The sequence below is a fragment of the Eumetopias jubatus genome, unplaced genomic scaffold (genome assembly GCF_037043125.1).
Source record: "Eumetopias jubatus isolate StellerSeaLion01/CBP00866 unplaced genomic scaffold, mEumJub1_p1.0 scaffold_6, whole genome shotgun sequence".
Taxonomy (NCBI): Eukaryota; Metazoa; Chordata; class Mammalia; order Carnivora; family Otariidae; genus Eumetopias; species Eumetopias jubatus.
Genome location: NW_028274812.1, coordinates 71051168 through 71072359, shown reverse-complemented (window position 1 = coordinate 71072359; position 21192 = coordinate 71051168). Strand labels below are relative to the sequence as shown.

The 21192-nt window shown below is 35.9% G+C and overlaps 1 protein-coding gene across 2 annotated transcripts; it reads left to right on the top strand.

Annotated features, from left to right (window-relative positions):
* Positions 1-1300: 1300 nt before the first annotated feature.
* Positions 1301-20940, top strand: SPACA1 (sperm acrosome associated 1). Of its 2 annotated transcripts, none has more exons than XM_028108001.2 (7): positions 1301-1520; positions 6770-6826; positions 13859-13960; positions 14666-14772; positions 15444-15579; positions 20119-20239; positions 20784-20940. In XM_028108001.2, the coding sequence occupies exons 1-7, from the start codon at positions 1301-1303 to the stop codon at positions 20938-20940; spliced, it is 900 nt and encodes a 299-aa protein (XP_027963802.1). The 2 variants fall into 2 exon arrangements, with proteins under 2 accessions (XP_027963802.1, XP_087880410.1); XM_088024284.1 differs by having other exon boundaries at positions 1301-1526.
* Positions 20941-21192: the final 252 nt, after the last annotated feature.

Sequence of the window (21192 nt, the reverse complement as noted above, 5' to 3'; positions counted from 1 at the left end):
TGAACCATCCAGGCACCCCACCATAGATCTTCTTTTTAAAGTTTTATTTGAAAACATTGTTTTTCTCAGCATTTAAAAAGGAAAAATTTTGACTTATTAATTTGACCATGACACAAAGGTCTTTGTCTCTCAAGATCATTCCTAAATTTCCCATTTTAATATCCCTCCTCATCTTGTCAGGCACTACAGTATTTTATGATATTTTTAGTTAATATAAAATATTACCAGAGACTTCCTCCCAATACCAACTCAAACTTGAATACTGATCATTTTTAGCAGTTCTTGTCTTTTACTTATTTCAACCGGAAGACTTTGTGAGAAAAATTCAAATAAAAATTCTTGCTTTTGTTTCAAGTAATCTACTTTTGTTATAAATAACAGAAGTTGGGGCGCCTGGGTGGCCCAGTCGTTAAGCGTCTGCCTTCGGCTCAGGTCATGATCTCAGGGTCCTGGGACCGAGACCCACATCGGTCTCTCTGCTCAGCGGAGAGCCTGCTTCTCCCTCGCTCACTCCCCCTGCTTGTGTTCCCTCTCTCGCTGTGTTTCTCTCTGTCAAATAAATAAAATCTTAAAAAAAAATAAATAACAGAAGTTATTTATAAGACCCTCCTAACACCTTTATCAGTTACTTATCTGTTAGTCTGCCTTGGCTGGACATACATATGTTCCAAAAGCCAGAGTTTATGCCTCAAGTTCACTTTGCTGTAGGTTATGCTTCAGTCCGTGTCCCATAGGAATTGACATTATACCTCAAAGTATGGGATAATATCATGCAGAAAAATAGCCAAATGAGTTCTGTTTCAAATTTTACATATAAATCTATTGAACCATCTATTCATCAATATTCTCTTACTACCACATTGTAGCTATTAGATCTAATCAAACTTGGAATAACAAGATAAATTTTTGGAGAGGAGTAAACGTAGGAAGGACGAAGGTCTTTCAGAAGAGAGAAGGGCGAGAGAGAAAGGCCAGAGGCTATGGCTAGCGGGTTGCTTAGTAACGGAGGAAATGCGCGCGGCCGACGCCGCCGCCTGCGCACCTGCCACGCCGGAAAGCGAGCCGCGCGGCTCAAGCGCCGTCGGAAGTGCCGAACGAGGTGCGACAGGTGGTCCTGCGCGCGTTCCAACGGCACGGAGAGGCAGGGTGGCCTGCTCGCCCGTGACGAGCCGTGACGCCTCAATGGTTGCCCGGGCGTGGCTCGGGGGTTCGGAGGCCGGCGGCTCTTCTCTTCGACGCACCTCTTGTCAGGAGTGGGCGGCTGCGACTGCACCTTGGGCGGCCGTCGGGGCCGAGAACCATGAGCCCCGGGGACGCGGGCTGCTCCAACGGGCTGCTGCTGACGGTCGGCTGGCTCCTCCTGGCTGGCCTCCAGTCCGCGTGTGGGACGAACGTCACCGCCGCCCAGGATCCCGGCTTGGCCCGCGAGGGCGAGGGCGAGAGCGAGAATGAGGGCGACGAGGAGGCCGACAGCGAGAGCGAGGCTGAGAACGAAGCCCAGCCTGTGCCTGAGGAGGATGGTGAGGGCGGGAGGCCCCTTGACGGGGGCCAGTTGAGGGCAAAGCCCTGCCCTCCGTGCGAGGACAATGAGAATTATTATCCCTGTTAACATCTGTAGAGCTCTCTTGCAGACAGCCTCGAATTTATACTTTTTTCATATGCCTAATGGCCTTGAAGACAATGTGCTAATTCTCCAAGGCCACAGCAAGAAAAACAAGCACGTACATAGACGTTGTTACAGATTTATTGTTAAATATTGCTCTGGACAGGGAAAAAGATGCCCTCCCCCCACCTTTTTTAAGGGGTAGGAGTCGGGGAGTAACCTCTCACCAATGGAAATTATTTTGACTCCTTGCAGTTACATGTTTTCTTTCCCGTTGTAGTTTTGTTTTGTTTGTTTGTTTTTGAAGTTCCAAATTGCTTGATGTCTTCCTCCTTTCCGCATTTGCTCTTTAGGTTGGAACTCAAGAGTTAAGAATTCCCCTCACTGACACATCTTAAACCAAAATGCTGACAAAACTGCCCAGAAGCCCCATGTCAGCTTCATGCAGCTCTGCCCTTGAGCACCTCTGTAGCCTGGTGGTGTAATATTTGTGCATTGAACTTCCATCCACAGAGGAATGGTGGTAGTAGAATACACCTATCAAGGGATCCAACTAGTGGTTTTGTTGGATACCTGTTAACCAAGGGAGAAGGAGCCTGTGCTTGGTCCATAAATTTGCCTTATTCTGCTGGCTTATTAAGCAATAAAACTTGACAAGCTATTATACATATTATATTGGTTAGTAACTCTCATGCTGGGCGGTAGAAGGCCAGTTGCTGGTTTGCAGCCATCTAAAGGAAAAATGATTCCCTTTCCCTGTAAATGACCTGGCCAAGATTCTTTTAATATCCTTGGCAATCTCCTGTCTCCTATACATATAGAATAGGTGCTATATTTATCTGCCTTTCTTTAATTTCCTGATGACAGATAGTGACCTTCAGCGATGGAAAGAAATTATCTGAGGTTAATGGTGGGATGGAGGTTTGCATTGCCTTCATAACATTACATTACAGGGAGCTTGGAGAGGTCCTCGACTTTGGAAATGTGAAAGAGACTAGACAAGAAAACATGTTCTAAAATTTAATAGCTGTTGCTTCACTCTAGTTTTAAAACTAATTGAATTAATTTTAGTATTAAACTGTTCAAGGGATAGTTCTACCTGTAAAATGCTACGGTTTAAGCTAACCCCAGGCGATGAAGTTACAATGCCTTAGATACAAATTAAAATGTAGGCAAGTTACTTATTCTCTCACTGTCTCAGTTTCCTCATCTGTGAACTTTAGGGCGTCGGTGTGTACCTTTTTGAATTTTAAATCTACGATTTCATGCATAGTTGCTTTTTCCTGGGGAGAGTGAGAATTCAGAACTGTAAACAATTGGAGGTGTCTAAGATTGGAAAATTTCCAGAGTTATTAAAATTTGGCAAAGCCCCTTTTAACCCTCAATGGACCAGTAAAAACATTCATCACTAATTGCTATCCAATGAACATTTTTTTTTCTTTTAAGGCATTTTACAAGTAATTTACAAACGTAAGAATAAAGGGTTAATGAAAACAACTAATTTGAAATTTTAATAAGAATGTAAATATGGAAAACTCCAAACTTTTATTCCATATTTCCTGGTTTTGAAGATGTATATATCCCAAATGGGAAAGATACTTTGAATGTAACCAAATGCTCACTAACTGTTATGCATGAGTCTGGAGTGTATCAGTCTTATAAATACTGATTCCGGATTTCAAGTACATCTCTAATAGATTCTAGTTTATTACTTTGTGCATTGTCAAAACAATACTTTTGAAAACTGTGAAGCTTCATATTTTGTTGATGTGAACACTACCTTGTTATTTGCTCCATAATTGCAAAATGTTTTCATTTTAGGTTTATAAACACCACTTAGAATGATTGGTCCAGTGAATTTTATTCATTTCTACATCATCTATTTTCTTTTTAGTCACCTTTGTATACATACCTGCCATCATGATCTGTCCATTTACAAATCTGTTATTAGGTAAATTTTGGTGGATAAACAGCTTTAAAAAGGAAAGAATGTTGTCCATATCCTTTTAGCAAAGCAGTATGGTCCAGCTTCTTTTCAAAAAACATATCAGGATCAAGTCCTTCCTATTGAAAGACTAACTGGATGAGAATACCATATATCCTTTTCATCCTTAGAAATGTAGTATTAATTGATTCTTGAGTTAGAATTCATCTAGGATATTCATCTAAGTTATCGCCATCTCTCATTTTGCTTATGCAATCAATTTCACCATCATCAACATCTGAGGTGCTGCTGTCTGTGTTCATCTTCTGATTCATCCAACAATTGTGAAATTTTTTCTCTGTCAATTTTCTTCTCTTTACCTTTAATGGACCAAAAAAAAAAAAAAATTAAAAAACCTCAACTGTGTCCAATGCAAGCTGAAAATAGACTATCCGAAAGGTGCCTCTAGAGTTCTTTTATATCTTCCTGAAAGATGATGCAATACTTGGGGCAAAGAAATAAGAAAACAAAGGATGATATAATAGCTATGATTTATTTTACAATTTCATCATCCTTCTAAGGATTTCCAAACTTTCTTCCATTTATTATCTTACTCTTTTTTTTTTTTAAACACAAAGCTGGGAATAATCAATAAGAAGTAATAAAATCCATCATTATGGATGTTTAAATGTTTAAAAATATAGGAAAAATTACTAAAATATGTTAGGTTTATAGTCATACCTCTTATATTCCCCCATACCTTTTATACATTTTATATACACTTACACCTTTTATAAATCTAAGGGTATAGCTATATCTAGACCCTTAGATTTATAGTTATCCTATACCTATATCCTTACATTTATAAAAGGGACCTTACATTTATAGACCTACATAATAATTGCAAAATAGAATGAGTTTCATTCTTTAAAATAAGTTTTACCCTATATGAATAAGACTGTATTTTCTCTTTTTCTTTGGAACACCTCTAAGAATAAAAGTTATGAAAATCAACCTTATATATGAGCTCTTAAAAAAGAAATTCAAAAATTAAAATTGGACTCTGATGGTATATACCAAGAGTTAAAGTGTGCTGTCCAGAATTGAAGAGAACATTCCAGGATCTGGCCAGAACAAAAAGAGTAGGATCATTATCTGCATCATTGTGGATTACAGGCTTTTATCAGTAAAGTCTAAAACCAAGTAGATTTTTAGGGTGGCCTCATCATAGTCTTGACTCCTATTGAAATTATTATTGAAATATCCACTCATTTTCACCTGTTCTATCAAATTAAGACAGCCTATCACATTTTGGGGACAGTTACTTTTCAGCTCTACATGCAAGGCTTATTTCTGTAAGGTTTCATTTTGTTAGGCTTGCATAGTATTCCATCGTGGCATTTTTAGAGCCAGATTTATCTTCAAACATATCTGCTGTCCTTCCTAGTTTTTCAGAATCTCTGAACTCAGCATGATACCAATATTTTCCAGGTCCTTAATAAAAATATTAAACAGGGCAGAGTCCTGTGACACATCATTCCTTACACATTGACACCAATCAGTTAGTTAGCATCAGTGGATATTACTGTTTAATGAGTTACACATAAAAGTTTACTGACATTCAGACCATATTTTTCCTTTTTAACTCAGGTATATAAAAGGAAATTTTGACAAATACAATACTGAAGTCCGGATACATGTAATTTCTCTGACCCACCATTATAGGATTCCCAGCAAAAATGGAAGTCCAATTGGTTGATCTAGTGGGCACTCAAAGCCAAAAGGGACTTTAGAGATCACCTTATTAAATCCAACCTTTTTCTGAAGTTAGGAGAACTTAAGTAACTTTCTTAAAGTAGCATAGGTAGTGAATAGTAGGGCTGATTGATTAATTGACTAATAGTTTTTTTAATGGTTTTTGAAAAGAGATTAGATTTAAAAGTCTAAAAGTGTTAACTCATTCTCCTACCTGTGTTTCTATGTTTTAAGATTTGGCTTTTAATTTATATCTCATAATGTGCCAGCAGAAAGTATGCAGGCATTTCAAGCAAAAATGTCAATTCAAAATTGATCATGATAGTCCAAATAATTTAACAAAGTTAATATTGATTTACTTAACATATATATATATCAAGAGCATACTATGTATTCAGAGAACTGTATTTGGTGCTTGTAAGTATAGAATAGCAGTGTTTATGAAGGTATTGTCTTACAGTAATCAGAATAGGAAAAAAAATGTGATGTGCACTGAGTGTGAATGAAGTTATGATTTCTTAAGCATGTTTATAGAACTAAGTTACAGAATGTTTTCACATATATTCTCATTTAATTCTTGCAAATACTCTCATTTAATTCTTAATCAAATAAGATACGTTCTCCCTTCCGAATTTTTGCAGAAGAGCTAACTAGGCCTAACAGAGTTTATGTAATTTGCTCAAACTCAGCTGATTAGTTGTAGAAGCAGCAATTTGGACTCCAGTTCCATTGCACTTTTCCATGTAATATTATCAATTTAGTATACAATGCTTAAAAAAATAATTCTAACACCTCGTGTCATATTTTTTTATATTGAGATATTAGTCCTAATCTGCTATGAAGAATTGGTTATATCGTAGAGCTGGTGGAAATAATGCCAAACTTCAGAACAATTAGAAACAGAGAAACATGTGGTTTAAAATCAATAATATTTAACTACTCAAATACATGTATATTCCTAAATTATCCTGCTAAATAAAGTGTTGAAATAAGTTCTTAGAAATAATTTATCATCTTAGCCTTAGAATGTATAGAACCATTCTACAACATAATTTTAATGAACATTTGGTATGAAGACTTATTTTTAGATGGAAATGATGCACTCAAATTTTTTTGAAAAATAGAGAATAGAAAAATTGGGCCTCATAATTGGCAAGCTTTTGTTTCTTTTTTTTTCTCACCTATAGAACTTTAACTCACCTTGTACTGAGCTGATAAAAAAATATTTTTAGTTTATGTAAAAGTTTAAATATAGACCTTTGCAAGGTATTTCCTAATTTAATTCATTACTTTAAAGGTTTAGGATTATTTTGATTTAAGCAATAATAAAAGATGTACTAGGAATGACATTGCTTTTCTGATTTAATAAAACTTAAAAATTATCTGCTTCTCATATGATAAGTGCTTGTATCCCTCATCCTCAAGTAAGAGTTTTCCTATGAAGTTTTCATATGATTAAATAATGTATCTTTGCACTTTATGTTTAGTTTCAAATACGACAGTAGTCAAAGAAGTAGAATTTGGGATGTGCACCGTTACATGTGGTAAGTAGCATAGAGCAGACAAATCAACAATGTTGTATTTTGGGGGGAAGGGAAGGTAAAAACTGGCAATTTTTATTTGTAATTTGTGTACTTTCATTTATCTCTCAAACTATAATTTACACACAAAACTCAAAAGATAAGATATTTTCAGTTCATAACCTCTAAGTCTTATTTTAAGCCAGCTCCCTATATTTTTTTGGCATAAATTGCCTTCACCAAGTAAAACTTTATCTCACAGATGTTCAGAAGATGAAAGATCTTCCAATGCATCTCAGCAGATGTCTTCCCACACACTGTGTGGCAAATCAAGAAATTTGCCTATTTGTAATAGTCTAGTCTAAATTCTACATTTCTCCAATTCATATGTTATGTCTTGGAGAAAAGAGGTATTAGCTTTGGGGGGAAGATAATATTCAAAACTATGACTTCCTTCTATAATTCCATGAATAGAAATTGGACATAAAATCTCTTACATGGGGGAGGGATTAAGGCTACACGTACTATAAATAGACCAGTGTTTCTCAAACTTAAGTGTTCACCCTGGGTGCCTGCAGGGCTTGTTAAAACACAGACTGCTTGGGGCGCCTGGGTGGCTCAGTCGTTGAGCGTCGGCCTTCAGCTCGGGTCATGATCCCGGGGTCCTGGGATCGAGCCCCGCATCGGGCTCCCTGCTCCGTGGGAGGCCTGCTTCTCCCTCTCCCACTCCCCCTGCTTGTGTTCCCTCTCTCGCTGTGTCTCTCTCTGTCAAATAAAAAAAAAAAAAACAAAACACAGACTGCTTGACCTAGCCCAGAGTTACTAATTCACTAGGTCTTTGCAGGAGCCGAAGAATGTGTATTTCTAAACAAGTTCACAAATAAAGCTGATGCTGCTGGTTAGAAGACCATCTTTTGACAACCACTTTGAGAACCTCTATACACTAGCATACTGAGAAGACAATAAATAATTCACAATGAAATTAAGTTTATTCTAAATAGAACTGCCTTGGAAAAAGGATAGTAAAGGGAGGAAAAGACAAAAGCCAAATGGTAAGAAGACAGAAAATCCATGCAGACCTAGAGCAGAATGATTTTTTTAAAAAATTACACCTGAATTATTTATATTTGAGTTAACATATTTTTATTGTGGCAAAATAAACCTAACAGAAGATTTACTTTTTTATCCGTTTTTAAATGTACAACTCGGTGACATTAAACACATTCAGATTGTTGTGCGACCATTGCCACCATCCATCTCCAGAACTTTTTCATTATCCTGAAGTGAAACCTCCATACCCATTAAACACTAACTCTCTGCTCACCCCTCCCCACCAGCCCTTGACAGTCACTATTCTACTTTCTGTCCCTTAAGTTAATTTTAAGCCCATTTTTTACTTTAACTTCTTAGTGGGTCAGAGTCACAAAGTAGAGGAATACATGTAATAAACTTGTGAATATTCATTTGTAATTTACATCTTTCTTTTGCTGCCTTGCGAAGTTTCACAGGTAGAGAATTATTTTTATGGCAATTCTAGTAATTTTTGTTGTATTACTCTATTATTTAAAGATGTGTTTCAGAAATTACATATTCATTCATCAAATGATTTTTTGAATTTTGCCTACTGTGTGCCAGTCATTGTTACAAGTGCTAGAACGAAGCAGAGGAAACCCCTTGCCTTCAAGGAGTTTATATAGGGGCAAAGACAAAAATAATAATAAAGCTGGCCTCATAGAACGAGTTTGGAAGTTCTCCTTCTATTTCTATTTTTTGAAACAGCTTCAGTAGAATAGGTATTATTTTTTCTTTAAATGTTTGGTAGAATTCCCCTGGGAAGCCATCTGGCTGGCCCTGGACTCTTGTTTTTTGGGAGGTTACTACTTCAATTTCCTTGCTGGTTATTGGTCTGTTCAGATTGTCTATTTCTTCCTCTTTCAGTATTGGTAGTTTATAAGTTTCCAGGAATGCATCCATTTCTTCTAGATTGCTTAATTTTTTGGCATATAGTTGCTGGTAATAATTTCTAATAATTGTTTTTATTTCTTGGTGTTAGTCATGATCTCTCCCCTTTCATTCATGATTTTATTAATTTGGGTCCTTTCCCTTTTCTTTTGGATAAGTCTGGCCAGAGGTTTATCAATCTTATTAATTCTTTCAAAGAGCCAGCTTCTAGTTTCGTTGATCTGTTCTGTTTTTCTGGTTTATATTTCGTTGATTTCTGCTCTAATTTTTATTATTTCTCTTCTCCTGCTTGGTGTAGGCCTTACTTGCTGTTCTTTCTCCAGTCCTTTAGGTGTAAGGTTAGCTTGTGCATTTGGGATTTTTCTACTTTTTTGAGAGACGCTTGGATGGCTATGTAGATCCCCTTAGGACCACCTTTACAGTATCCCATAGGTTTTGGACCGATGTGTTTTAACTCTCATTAGTTTCCATGAATTGTTTAAGATCTTCTTTAATTTCCTGGTTGACCCAATCATTCTTTAGCAAGATGCTCTTTAACTTCCAAGTATTTGAGTACCTTCCAAAAAGGATTATTCACCATGACCAGGTGGGATTTATTCCTGGGATGCAAGGGTGGTTCAACATTTGGAAATCAATCAACGTGATAGAGCACATTAATAAAAAAGACAAGAACCATATGATCCTCTCAATTGATGCAGAAAAAGCATTTGACAAAATACAGCATCCTTTCCTGATTAAAACTCTTCAAAGTATAGGGATAGAGGGAACATACTTCAATATCATAAAAGCCATCTATGAAGAGCCCACAGTGAATATCATTCTCAATGGGGAAAACAGAGCTTTTCCCTTAAGGTCAGGAACATGATAGAGATGTCTACTCTCACCACTATTGTTCAACTTAGTACTAGAAGTCCTAGCCTCAGCAATCAGATAACAACAAAGAAATAAAAGGCATTCAAATTGGCAAAGAAGAAGTCAAACTCTCTCTTCACAGATGACATAATAATCTATGTGAAAAACCCAAAAGACTCCACCCCCAAGTTACTAGAACTCATACAGCAATTCAGCAATGTGGCAGAATACAAAATCAATACACAGAAATCAGTTGCATTTCTATACACTAACGATGTAACTGAAGAAAGAGAAATTAAGGAGCCAAGTCCATTTACAATAGTACGAAAAACCATAAGATACCTAGGAATAAATGTAACCAGAGAGGTAAAGGATCTATACTCTAGAAACTACAGAACACTTATGAAAGAAATGGAGGAAGACACAAAGAGATGGAAAAACATTCCATGCTCATGGATTGGAAGAATAAACATTGTTAAAATTTCTATGCTGCCCAGAGCAATCTACACTTTCAACGCAATCCCTATCAAAATACCACCAACATTTTTCACAAAGCTGGGACAAACAATCCTAAAGTTCGTGTGGAACGAGAAAAGACCTTGAATTGCCAAGGGATTGTTGAAAAAGAAAACCAAAGCTGGGGGATCACAATGCCTGACTTCAAGCTATATTACAAAGCAATAATCATTAAGACAGCATGGTATTGGCACAAACACAGACAAATAGATCAATGGAAAAGAATAGAGAGCCCAGAAATGGACCCTCAACTCTATGGTCAACTGATCTTCGACAAAGCAGGAAAGAATGTCCAATGGAAAAAAGACAGTCTCATCAATAAATGGTGCTGGGAAAACTGGACGGCTACATGCAGAAGAATGAAACTGGACCATTCTCTTACATCCTATGCAAAGATAAACTCTAAATAGATGAAAGACCTCACTGTGAAACAGGAATCCATCAAAATCCTAGAGGAGAACATAGGCAGTAACCTCTTTGACATTGGCCTCAGTGACTTCTTTCAAGACACGTCTCCAAAGGCAAGGGAAACAACAAAAATGAACTTTTGGGACTTCATCAAGATAAAAAGCTTCTGCACAGCAAAGGAAACAGTCAAAACTAAGAGGCAACCCATGGAATGGGAGAAGATTTTTGCAAATGACATTTCAAATAAAGGGCTGGTATCCAAGATCTATAAAGAACTTCTCAAACTAAACACCCCAAAAACAGATAATCTAGTCAAGAAATGGGCAAAGACATGAACAGACACTTCTCCAAAGAAGACATACAAATGGCTAAGAGACACATGAAAAAATGTTCAACATCACTAGCCATCAGGGAAATACAAATCAAAACCACAATGAGATACCACCTTACACCAGTTAGAATGGCCAAAATTAACCAGACAGGGAACAACAAATGATGCTGAGGATGTGGAGAAAGGGGAACCCTCTTACACTGTTGGGAATACAAGTTGATACAGCCATTTTGGAAAACAGTGTGGTGGTTCCTCAAGAAGTATAGAGCTATCCTATGACCCAGAAATTGTACTACTGGATATTTACTCCAAAGATACAGATTAGTGAAAAGAAGGGGCACATGCACCCCAATGTTCATAGCAGCAATGTCCACAATAGCCAAACTGTGGAAGGAGCCAAGATGTCCTTCAACAGACAAATGGATAAAGAAGATGTGGTTTGTATATACAATGGGACATTACTCAGCCATCAGAAAGGATGAATACCTACTATTTGCATCGACATGGAGGGAACTGGAGGGGATTATGCTAAGTGAAATAAGTCAAGCAGAGAAAGACAATTATCATATGGTTTCACTCATATGTGGAACATAAGGAATAGCACGGAGGACCACAGGGGAAGGGAGGGAAAACTGAATGGGAAGAAATCAGAGAGGGAGACAAACCATGAGAGACTCTTGACTCTGGGAAACAAACTGAGGGTTACAGGAGGGACAGGGGGTAGAGGGGTGGGGTAACTGGGTGGTGGGTATTAAAGAGGGCATGTGTTGTGATGAGCAGTGGGTGGGCGTTATCCACAACTAGTGTATTGTTGAACACTACCTCAAAAACTAATGATGTAGTATATGTAACTGAACATAATATAAAAAAACAAAAAATAATAATATTAAAACATGTAATATGTCAGATGGTGATAAATTCTAAGGAGAAAAATACCTTAAAAGGCAGCATTTTACATCTAAAATATTTTAAAATATTTAAAAATATTTTCAGTTTAGGGGCGCCTGGGTGGCTCAGTCAGTTGGGCGGCTGCCTTCGGCTCAGGTCATGATCCCGGAGTCCTGGGATCGAGCCCCACGTCAGGTTCCCTGCTCAGTGGAGAGCCTGCTTCTCCCTCTCCCTCTGCCTGCCTCCCTGCCTGCCTCTCTGCCTGCCTCTCTGCCTACTTGTGCACTCTCTCTTTCTCTGTCAAATAAATAAATAAATAAACCTTAAAAAAAAAAGATGATCACAACCTTATAATAAAGTACTTCTGAGCTCAATAAAAAAAATTAAAAAAAATATTTTCAGTTTATAACAAGTAGAGGAACAAAAAGCATTTTGGTGAAAATTCTATTGAACTCTCAAAACAATATTTTAGCAGTCAAAAAGTTTTCTTTTCTGGAATACCCAGGCAGATTTTTAGTGTTACTTGGACTTACAGAAAGTCTCACACCTACACACATCATCGCAATGAACTGTATTTGGCTAAATAAATTCATAAATAAACTTGCTTGGAAAATATTTATACATTTCAGAATAAGGCTGTGCATCTAGAGAGGTACCTTTTATAAATTCAAGTGGAGCTGTACTGTAGGCATTCTTAGGCATCTCTTTTAATCAAAAGAGATCTTTTCTCAAAGAATACACTTATGATGAGCACTGAGTAATGTACAGAATTGTTGAATCAATATATTGTACACCTGAAGCTAATATAACACTGTATGTTAACTATACTGGAATTAAAATTGAAAAATTAAAAGTAAAAGAGATCTTTCCTCTTCCAACATTTCATTTCCTTATCTCATGTAGAGTCCTCTCCCTTGCTACTCAGTTTGGTCCACAGACCAGCTGCGTCAGCATCGCCTGGGAGCTTGTTAGAAATGCAGAATCTCAGAACCTACTTCAGACTTAATGAATCAGAATTTTGCCTGTTAATAAGATTTTGAGGCAATTGCATGCACTCTAAAGTTTGAGAAGCACTGTTGTAAGTCATCTCTAGACTTCAACTCTCCCTTGCCCTCGAGAATGGGTTTATAATTAACATCTTTAGGGGCTGAAAGAGGGAATCTGGTAGACAAGGAAATCAAGATGGACTTTTCCTTAGCCTGTAGCTACACTGTCTTATCACAGGTCACTTAACATACGGTGTGTTTTGCATGATAGAACATTTTATCATGTTCCTCAATTCTGGTAATGAAAAACAAACCTAATGGAGATCTGAGATCTGTTAATAAAGACTTGATTTCTTGTTGTAAAAAAAAGTGCGGTAATTCTCAAGAGAGTGTCTTGTTAGAAATTGAGATTTGGTCATTAATAGTTTGTCCTCATATTTAATAGAGAGACTTTACTAATTTAAATATTAAAAAGCATCATTTATATTTTAAAATGTGATTTTTGGAATGTCCTCCAGAACTCCAAAACCATTTCTAAAACTTCTATGTCCAGACAAATTTGGGAGACCCTGTGTCCTACTATATTTCGTCAAATCTAAGACTTTTGTCAGCTATGAGAAGCATATTTTATGCACCTCTAAAAAAGAAAAATGCTGCCAAGTTGTCACATGCTGTCAATTCTAAGATAAATTCTGATTTCTGATTTCAAAGATGTTAAAATGTAAAAATTTTACATCTTAGATCTATGAAACTTTACACACAATAGCTCATTAATTTACTAGCATATTAAAAAAAAAGTTCCCCCAAAATTCTGTAATAAAGAGGACACTTTGATTTTATTTAATGTATCATTTTCAAATGTGTATAATTTTGGAATCCTTTTTCTTATGGTAACAACTAGAGGAACCAGTGTTTCATGTAACTCACTTTGGGAAATGCTGTTTTATGAAATAATTCAAAATGAGGGACATAAAAATATTCTAAGCATTGTCACTCTGAATTTAGGAATTTAACTTCTGAAATTAGGAGAAAAGTCTCAAAAAAGACCTAGATGGAAAAGTAAAGAAAGAGGAATGAATTTTTCTTAACATTTGCTGATTTCTTTTACCAAAGGTGTTGGTATTAGAGAAGTTATACTAACAAATGGATGCCCTGGAGGTGAATCCAAGTGTATTGTACGGGTGGAAGAATGCCATGGACCAGTAGATTGTGGCTGTGAGTTGGACTCTGCATTGGAGGGAGATGGAGGGGAAGAGTTTACTCTGTAAAACCTGTAACCTCAGGTTGCCATGGGTGGAAGGAATTGATCAATTGATATACTAAAAGGGAATTACAATAAAACTTAAAATTCCACTTCTCTAGACAGTTATACCTCCTAGTACCTTTCTGCCTTCGCTTTACATTTTTCCGTGATGTCTAAAATTTAACGTATATTCTCCATAATACACTGGAACCTTATTGTACTCAGGGTCTGTGGTCAAGTCTTTCCTATAGTGTAACACTCTTAACATTTTGGTAATGACATTTTATCAGTAGATTGGCAAACTTTAAATTGGGAACTTTGAAAGCTGTTCTATATCATATTACACTACTGGGGTGGGGGGTCTCTAACCAGTAAATTGAAAGCCACTAGCAGGTCTCAAAGTTTAATCTAATAGATCACTAAATTGGTTGTCCTTGCTATTTATTCTGCCAAAGGAACACACAGCTATGGTATGTCCCACCTGCTTCTTTTGGTGACTTTACTTTGCATCCATCACTCCTCTCTGCTCTTCTACACTCAAACCCTCAATAATAATTTTGAGAACTTCCAGCATATAATTGATTTTAAAACCAAAAGTGGCTTTTAAAAGTAGCTTTTTTATAAAGCAATTTATCATGCCTAATGGTATATATGTATTTAATTCTTCTTTTTTTTAGGGGGTAGACCAGTTTCAGAAAGTCTTGAAAGTGTTAGACTGGCATGTATTCATACATCTCCTGTAAATCGTTTCAAATATATATGGAAACTTCTAAGGCCAGACCAAGTAAGTAATAAACGTATGTAATGTGGTGCTTTCTAGTGAGTGATAAAATATGTTTCCCAGTGCTTGATGGCTATCAGAAAACCCTCTCTTTAGAAGCAGTTTGCAAAAATGAAGTTAAAAGTCTTATTTGTTATTATTGAGATTTTAGTTTAATTGAATTTTAATGCAATAACAATTGCATTATTAAGTGGGGCTAAAACTTTACATATGTCTTGGGGTCAGCTATTATCAGAACTTAAAAACATCCCTTTTATATAAAGTATTCTATTTTGGAAGCAAAGTTTTCATTTGTATATATAGGAATTGTATGATGATAATAGTAGCTAACATTAATGGAGGGCTTATTAAATATCAGACATACCTCAAGTACCACAGTTTCTTTTAACCCACATAACAATCCATGAGGTAATCCTTATCATTATACCCATTTTACAGATAAGCAACTGAGAAGCAGAGAGTACCTTGTCCTGGGTCACACAGGCAGAAGTGGTAGGGTTAGTACTAACCCTACCACTTGATGTCTGGACTGTCTGACTCTAAAATCCATGTGCATAATTAAAAAATCCTAGACTGAGAGACAATGACTGTTCTTTTGTTATGGGAAATAAATTGTTTCCTGATCTTAAGTTTACATAAAGAATGTTGGTACTTTTTTTTTCCTTTTTAAATAGCAACCCATTATCCTTGCAAATGATTCAGCAATCCTGGAAGTACACAGAGAAGTTCATCCCTTGGCTTTTGAGTGTACCACCTTGGATAATAATGAAATAATAGCATCTATTAAATTCACAGTCTATACAACAAGTGGTAAGTGCCCAGTAATGTTTTGGTTTGCTTATATCAAACTTTAAAAAGCATCAGAATCATGTGGAGGGCTCGTTGAAACAGACTGATAGACCCACTCCCAGAGTTTCTGATTTAGTAGATCTAGGGTGGGCTGACACAATAGTTTGCATTTCTAACAAGTTCCCAGGTGTTGAAGGTTCAGAGAAAACCTTTGGAAAACCACTGGTTTATATCATTTAGACTTTCTGCAAGGTGGTGCTTAATTTCTTTTTCACAAAGTAGAGTCAGATGTGTTTCACTTTGGGAAACTTGGTGCATTCCTGCAGCATCTCCAAAGAACAGTCCTCTAACTTGAATTAAATTCTCTTACTTCTATCACAAAAGTGAAAATGGATACACGGAGTCCTCATGGATACTTAACAAAAGTTTTGATACAATAAAATAATAAAATTAAGAAACATGTGTCAAAACATGGCTCTTTAAAAATTATTCATTTGAAGACAATATTTTTTGATGAAATAATAATGCAGTCCTCAATATATGTCACAAAAGACAAATCTTGTCCTGAATATAATATTACATGTTAGAAACTGTGCTTCCCTTGCAAAATGGATCCATGTTCATGTCCTTTCAGTTTAGACTATGATGTCTAATATATCCAGTTATTTCTTCTTGTTTATTTTGCTCTTAACCATTTTATTATGGTTGTCTTTGTTGTTGAGGGTATGAGGGGGTTTGGTCACAAGTTCTTTTGAGAATCCAATCAAGACTCAGGAAGCTTTTCCCAGAAAAATACCCACATAAATAAATAGGCCAAAAGCTTCCTGCTATTTTAAGAGAATTCATGGATTTCTTGAAGCTTTTCTCAATCTCCAAGTAAAGAATTTATGCTATAGTTTAGAGATACCATACAGCATAACACTGTCTATTAAAATGGAAATAAGCTAAAGTGTTTCAGGGAAGACTTTTCAAAATACACTCTAAGTTTCTTTAGTGTCTTTACTGTCTTTAAAAAAAACATTTATGGTGAAAGCTAATAATCTTACTCTTATGTTGAGATATCAAGTGTTATTAAAAGGATAATTTCAATAAAGTGCTAAAAAAGGCAAGAAAGGACCAAACCTCATCAAACTAAAAAATATCTCAGTGAGTACTAGTTCAGGGTATTAAAGGTTTTTGGGGGCCATTCTCAGTTTTTGTTCCCACAGCCTAGTCTTTGTTAGGACCATAGCTCTTCCTGTGATTAGAAGTCTTTTTTAAAAATTTTATTTTATTTTATTTAAATTCAGTTAATTAACATACAATATATTATTAGTCTCAGAGGTAGTGTTCAGTGATGCATCAGTTGTATATAACAACCAGTGCTCATCACATCACAAGCCCTCCTTAATGCCCATCACCCAGTTACCCCATTCCCACCACCCCCCTCCACTCCAGCAACCCTCAGTTTGTTTCATAGAAGTCAATATGCATTTGATAGTGTGAAAGCTAAGCTAGACATTAATGATACTTAAATGAGACAAAGTTGACTTCTCTCTTGTAGCAGTCTAAGGCTGGTGGGTTAGCTCTGCCATCTCAGTACATGGTCTGGTTAAATGACAAAATGTTTTTAGAACACTTTGGTATCAATTAGTTTCTTTTAAAAATGACAATTGGGAATACCACTGTGAACGACCCTTTTGGCTGTTTGGACATCAAAGAAATATTTTGTCTATAAATATCAACACAATATGGTACTGGCTTGAAACAAGTACACAATTGAAATATCTTTAGGGTAAATATGGTTTAGTTAATGAAAATTTCCCATCCATCCCCTATACATCAGATTTTTCACTTCCACAATAGTTGTCTTTATAGTTAGGCTTTATTATGGATTGAATTGTGTCTCCCTTCTCAAGTCTTAACTCCCAGAAACTCAGAATGTGACTGTGTTTGGAAACAGGATCATTGCAGATGTAATTTGTTCAGCTAAGACAAGGTCATACATACTAGAATAGAGTGGGCCTTTAATTCACTATGACTGGTGTCCTTATAAGAAGAGGGAAATTTGGACACAAATACAGAATGAGAGAAAAGAGAATGTCATATGAAGACACAAAGACACACAGGGGGAAGACAGACATGTGAAAACAGAGGCAGAGATTAGAGTTATATTGCCATAAGCCAGGGAACATCTGGGGCCACCAGAAGTAGGAAGAAGAAAGGAAGGACCACCCCCAGAGCCTTTGGAGTGAGCATGGCCTTACCAATACCTTGCATTCAGATTTTTAGCCTCTAGGACTATGAGACAATAAATTTCTGTTGTTTTTAACTCACCCAGTTTGTGGTACTGTTATCATGGCCCTGGAAAACGAATGCAAACATAAGCTTAGTTTCTTTAAGTGAGAACATCGAAATTCAGCCTATTTTTCATTAAGAAATTCCAATAGGAAATGCAGCCCATTTTTTTAGATATAAAAGTAATCTAGATATAAAAGTGATCCTTGCAAGAAGACTACCCTTGAAATAAAGTAAAACCTTTCTACCTCTCACTCTTCATTCTCTCTTGGTTAGTATTGCAGGGTAGTGAATAAATGGAAAGGAATTTTGCATTTCTTCTTCTTGGGTTTTAATCCTAAAAGGTGTCTTTCATTTGAGCTTAAAAAATCTCACTGCTTCTGTAAATCTAAAATTATCAAAAACAAAAAGTTTTTAAAAATCCAACAATGTTGGAATATAAATATGATGTGATTTCTCTCTCACACTTGGAACTATTTAGTGAGATCACTAATTAAGTTTATAGCACTAGAATTACTAAGGAAAATGAAAACTTGTACCCCATGGTGTTTAAAGATTAAGGACAAAAATCCAGACAAGCAGCTGAGATTGCCCATACAGGAAACTACTTCTAATAGAGTGGTACTTACCAAAATTAAAATATTACAATATATAGAACAGCTTGCACAAATCATTAAATGGTTTGAACCGTTTAATGAACATTGGTTTACTTATCTGTGTAATTCAGTAGTTGCATCTAGTGATCTCTCTGGTCCTTCTCCACACAAATTCTTTATGATCCTATGATTTGGGGGACTGGGAAGAACCACAAGAAAGCTATATAGTTGGTAAAGTAAGTAATATTTGATGTAAATTGGCTTTTCACCAATTTACAATGTAGCAGTGTTATAATACATATGGTAGACTGGCTTGTCTCTTTAATAGCCTTATTTGCAGGAAGAGCAGAAAGATATGGGAGAGAATGTCTGATTTAAAAGTATTGTGTGGATATTTGTATAAAAAATAAACTTCAAACCCTATCTTACAACATATATAGAAATTAGAGATATGTCATAGTCCTAAATATAAAAACTAAAACCATAAAGCTTTAAAATGGAAACCATAGAGCTTTAAATTAGGAGAAAATCTGCATGATACTGGAATAGGCAGGGTTTCTTAGTTATGACTCAGAAAACAATCACCATAAAAGGGATAAATAAAGCTTCATCAAAATTAAAAACTTTAGCTCATTAAAATAAATCATTAGAAAAATGAGAAGGCAAGCCAAAACCAGAGAGAAAAAAACTCACAAAACATATAGTATAACCAGTACAATCAGTTTGGACAAAGATCTTACAGTTTCTTGGAAAACTAAAGTATACCTCTACCCTATGATCCAGCAGTTCCACTCTTAGGTATTTATCCAAGAGAAGTGAAAATGTATGTTTGCAGACGACTTGCATAAAAATATTCATAGTAGTTTATTTATAATAGCTTAAAGCTGCAACAGCCTAAATGTCCATCAATAGAAGAATGAATAAACAAATTGGAATACTAATCATCAACAAAAAAGAAAAACTATTGATAAATGCAACAGTATGGGTCAATCTTTAAAACAGGCTGAGTAAAAAAGCCTTACATGAAGGAACACATAGTGTATGTTTCCATTCCTATAAAGTTCTAAAATAGGTAAAACTAATCTGTAGTGGAAAAGAAAATCAGTAGAGTAGTTGCCTCTGGAGGATGGGTCAGGAATTAACTGGGAAGGGCTCAAGGGAGTTGATGAGGTATAGCAATATTCTGTGTCTTCATAGGGTTTGAATTACATATGTGTGTTTGCATGTGCCAAAACTAAATAAATGTACATTTAAAATCTTTGTGCAATTTATCGTAAATTTTACCTCGAGAGAAAAAATATAAACAAGTATTGAACTTGTTTGATATGCCTGTTGAAGATTTTTATGGGAAGTATGCAGACATTAGCAAATTATGTTGAGATGCATTGAAAAAATAAGATGAATCAACGAATTTGTAGAAGGATGGATAAATGGATAGTAAAATGTTGATGGTAGTATCTGGGTGGTGGGAGTACAGGATGTTCATTGTTAAATTCTTTCAACTTTTCTGCATGTTTGAAAAGGACATTTCAAAGGTGATGAGCAAGTTTACTAATAACTTTCTTTCCACTAATTCTTTCTGTGTCTTTTTTTAGAGTTGTTTTTTAGATATAAAATTTCGATTTAGATATATCTCTCTTTTTTTTTCCCAGTAGTAATAATCATCAGGTGTGTGTTTTTTCTCTAGAACTGCAAATGAAAAGATCAAACCGACCAGACACTGATGCAGTCCTAGTTTTTGTGCTGACCATAGGAGTTATTATCTGTATATTCGTGATCTTTATACTGATCTTCATAATTATAAACTGGTAGGTGAAGGGCTGAACTGAGTCATCACCCTTGCTTGATGTCCTCCTTGTTGTCCCCCCCTTGTTTGATGAACCCCAAGCCCTGCCCATGACACATCCCACACGTGTCTTGTAACAATCCAAAACCCTATATACCTCCTGCAACTATTCTACTTCAGGTTACCTGAGCTCATGACTTGCTTCTCACCACGAGAGAGATTTAAGTACAATTTTTATAATTTTACATAGTAATCGATAAAAAATAAAAGAATGTTTTGAATGAATATGTGTTTTGTTCAGTTGTAGTTCTCACAACTCTAAAACTTGGTTAGTGTAACCTACTCTAATTCATTTTTTTAAAGAATATTTCTAATACTTACATGAGTTTACACCCCTGGTACAGTCTGAGGACTCGTCTACTATCATAAATGCAGTGGATGCACCACAAACTAAAAATAAATTGTGACTAAGGAGGCACTTCTAATTATAGAAAATTATATACATCTACTTAGTTTTGGCTTTCAGTTCTTAATGGATTTTTGTTTTGTTTTTGCTTTTTCTCCAGGGGGGCAGTCAAGTCTTTCTGGGGAGAAAAAGCCTCAACAGCTGAGATACACTCTGAGCTGAGTTCAACGAGATACAAAGATTCAACTTCTCTTGACCAATCACCAGCAGAAATACCTGGAAATGAAGATGATGCTTTAAGTGAATGGAATGAATGATATATGGATGATATAAAAGAAACCAAAGTAGAGTAGAGCATATCAGATTCATTACTATAAAAATAAAATATATGGTGAAATACTTTAATAATATTGCAAATGATTTCCCACAGTCTAAAGGTAATATAATATGAGAAGGGGCTGTTTTAGTTAGTGTATCTTTGCGACGGAGTTCTCAAAAGTTAATTTGTTCTCAACATTTGCCATGTCAGATAATTACTTGGTAACATTTACCTAGAGGTACACACACAC

What these genes read in the sequence shown, in the direction of transcription:
- SPACA1 (XM_088024284.1), top strand. Translation starts at nt 1,301, where the DNA reads ATGAGCCCCGGGGACGCGGGCTGCTCCAACGGGCTGCTGCTGACGGTC. An exon ending in GCCTGAGGAGGATGGTGAGG is followed by an intron (nt 1,527 to 6,769) that starts GCGGGAGGCCCC and finishes CTTTATGTTTAG; the next exon opens with TTTCAAATACGACAGTAGTC. An exon ending in AACTTCTAAGGCCAGACCAA is followed by an intron (nt 14,773 to 15,443) that starts GTAAGTAATAAA and finishes CTTTTTAAATAG; the next exon opens with CAACCCATTATCCTTGCAAA.